The sequence below is a fragment of the Geospiza fortis genome, unplaced genomic scaffold, assembly GCF_000277835.1.
Source record: "Geospiza fortis unplaced genomic scaffold, GeoFor_1.0 scaffold407, whole genome shotgun sequence".
Taxonomy (NCBI): Eukaryota; Metazoa; Chordata; class Aves; order Passeriformes; family Thraupidae; genus Geospiza; species Geospiza fortis.
This window is the reverse complement of record NW_005054507.1, coordinates 779479-781419: the sequence shown is the minus strand read 5'-3', so window position 1 is coordinate 781419 and position 1941 is coordinate 779479. Positions and strand designations below refer to the sequence as shown.

Here is a 1941-nt window from a genome sequence, read left to right as displayed (position 1 = left end):
TCCCGCGCGCTGGGAGCGGGGCGGGGCCGCCCGTGAGGGGAGCGCCGGGGAAATGGCGGGATGGGCGAAATTCGGGGCGGAGGGACGGGAGCACGGCGTGTGGCAGGAAAATTGGGTGTAAATGTCTTCACGTGCGACTCCACGGGTGGGAGTCTGCAGTAATTACAGGGAAAATAGGCTGTTAATGTCTTCAGGAACAACTAGGTCTGAAAGAATGTCTTGACAGTCTTTTTGTCTCTACGAACATCAAACTGCGGGAGTTTGTTATAGTTTAAACTTCTGATCTTTAGGGTAATGGCAGAAATGCCTCCGCACAAGTCTCTAAGTCTATGGCAGAACCCAGTGTCTGAACTTTCGAACTTTAGTGACAAATGACGATACAAGTTCAAGAAGCTCGAAGCCACTTCCTCATATCCCATCCTTGTTCCCTGTGTGAAAAACGCCAATCACTTGTTTTGAAAATTTTTAAATTTAATAGTAATAAAATGGTTATAAAATAGTAATGCAATTAGAGTAATAATAATTTAGACAATTTGAATTAGGACAATATGAGACAATAGAAATGAAAAGTTATGGACAGTCCGAGTACCTTTTTCTGGGCAAAATAAGCCCTACAAAGGACCCACATTAACAGATGATTAACCCTTAAAAACAATAACCTGTTGCATATTCATACACCTCATACATGATGCAGAAATTCCATTCAAACACAGGATTCTGTCTGGTCAGTGTCAACTTCTTCCTCTGAATCCTCTTCATAGTGGAGCAAGGCAGGAAGAAGTTCGTTTCTTCTGATAATGTGGCAATAAATTCTCTTTCTCTGAAAGATTCAGGTGTCCTGTGGCTGCTATCTCGCTGCAAGTCCTTTAGAAAAAAAGTATCCTACCTAGCATAGTTTCTATTTTAACATTTTGTTATAACCTAAAACTATATTTAACACACTGCTTAAGAGAATTAATACAGCATCACTTTCTAACACAACACATATAATATTCATTTTAATATTTGCAAAAAGCCAATCATAAAATACGCGTTTTTCACACCTGGGGGCACAGCCCGACCCTCCGGCTGTCCCCTCCTGTCAGGAGCTGTGCAGAGCCACAAGGTGCTCCCTGAGCCTCCTTTTCTCCAGGCTGAGCCCCTTTCCAGCTCCCTCAGCCTCTCCCGGTGCTCCAGCCCCTCGATATCCGTGGTGTCCTGAAGTGCCCAGAGCTGCGCACAGCACCTGAGGTGTGGCCTCAGCAGTGCCCAGCACTGGGGGAAAGTCACCTCACCGCTCCTGTATCCACACAACTCCTGATACAGGCCAGGTGCCACTGGCCTTCTTGCCTACCTGGGCTCATGTTCAGCTGCTGCCTCTGGTACCTTTCCCAGCTTTCCAGCCCCTCTGCCCCAGCCTGGAGCTGCAGGGGGTTATCCTGGCCAAAGTGCAGGACACACTCGGCCTTCTTGAACCTCATGCTGTTGGTCTCAGCCCGTCTAGATACCACAACAGCATCAAATTGATCTCCTACCCAAACCTGATGCTCCTATGTATGTCTTCCCAGTGTCTGTGTATCTATAACAAACATGTCTGTGAAAAATGCGTATTTTATGATTGGCTTTTTGCAAATATTAAAATTAATATTACGTGTTGTGTTAGAAAGTGATGCCGTATTAATTCTCTTAAGTAATGCGTTAAATATAATTTTAGGTTATAACAAAATGTTAAATAGAAGCTATGCTGTGTAGGATATTTTTTTTCTAAAGAAAGGATTTGCACTGAGATAGCAGCCACAGGACACCTGAATCTTTCAGAGAAAGAGAATTTATTGCTCCATTATCAGAACGAACAAACTTCTTCCTGCCTCGCTCCGCCATGATGACGCCATTAGGATTCAGAGGAAGAAGTTGACAATGACCAGACAGAATCCTGTGTTTGAATGGAATTTATGCATCATG

At 44.2% G+C, this 1941-nt stretch overlaps 1 protein-coding gene across 1 annotated transcript in view; it reads right to left on the bottom strand.

Moving 5' to 3' along the window:
* Window positions 1–1860, bottom strand: part of BARD1 (BRCA1 associated RING domain 1) — a 44347-nt gene extending 42487 nt beyond the window's left edge. The window contains exon 1 of the mRNA XM_014310281.2: window positions 1834–1860. Within this exon, the coding sequence (XP_014165756.1) occupies window positions 1834–1860 (27 nt within the window). The remainder of the gene's footprint in view (window positions 1–1833) is intronic.
* Between the last annotated feature and the right edge of the window lie 81 nt (window positions 1861–1941).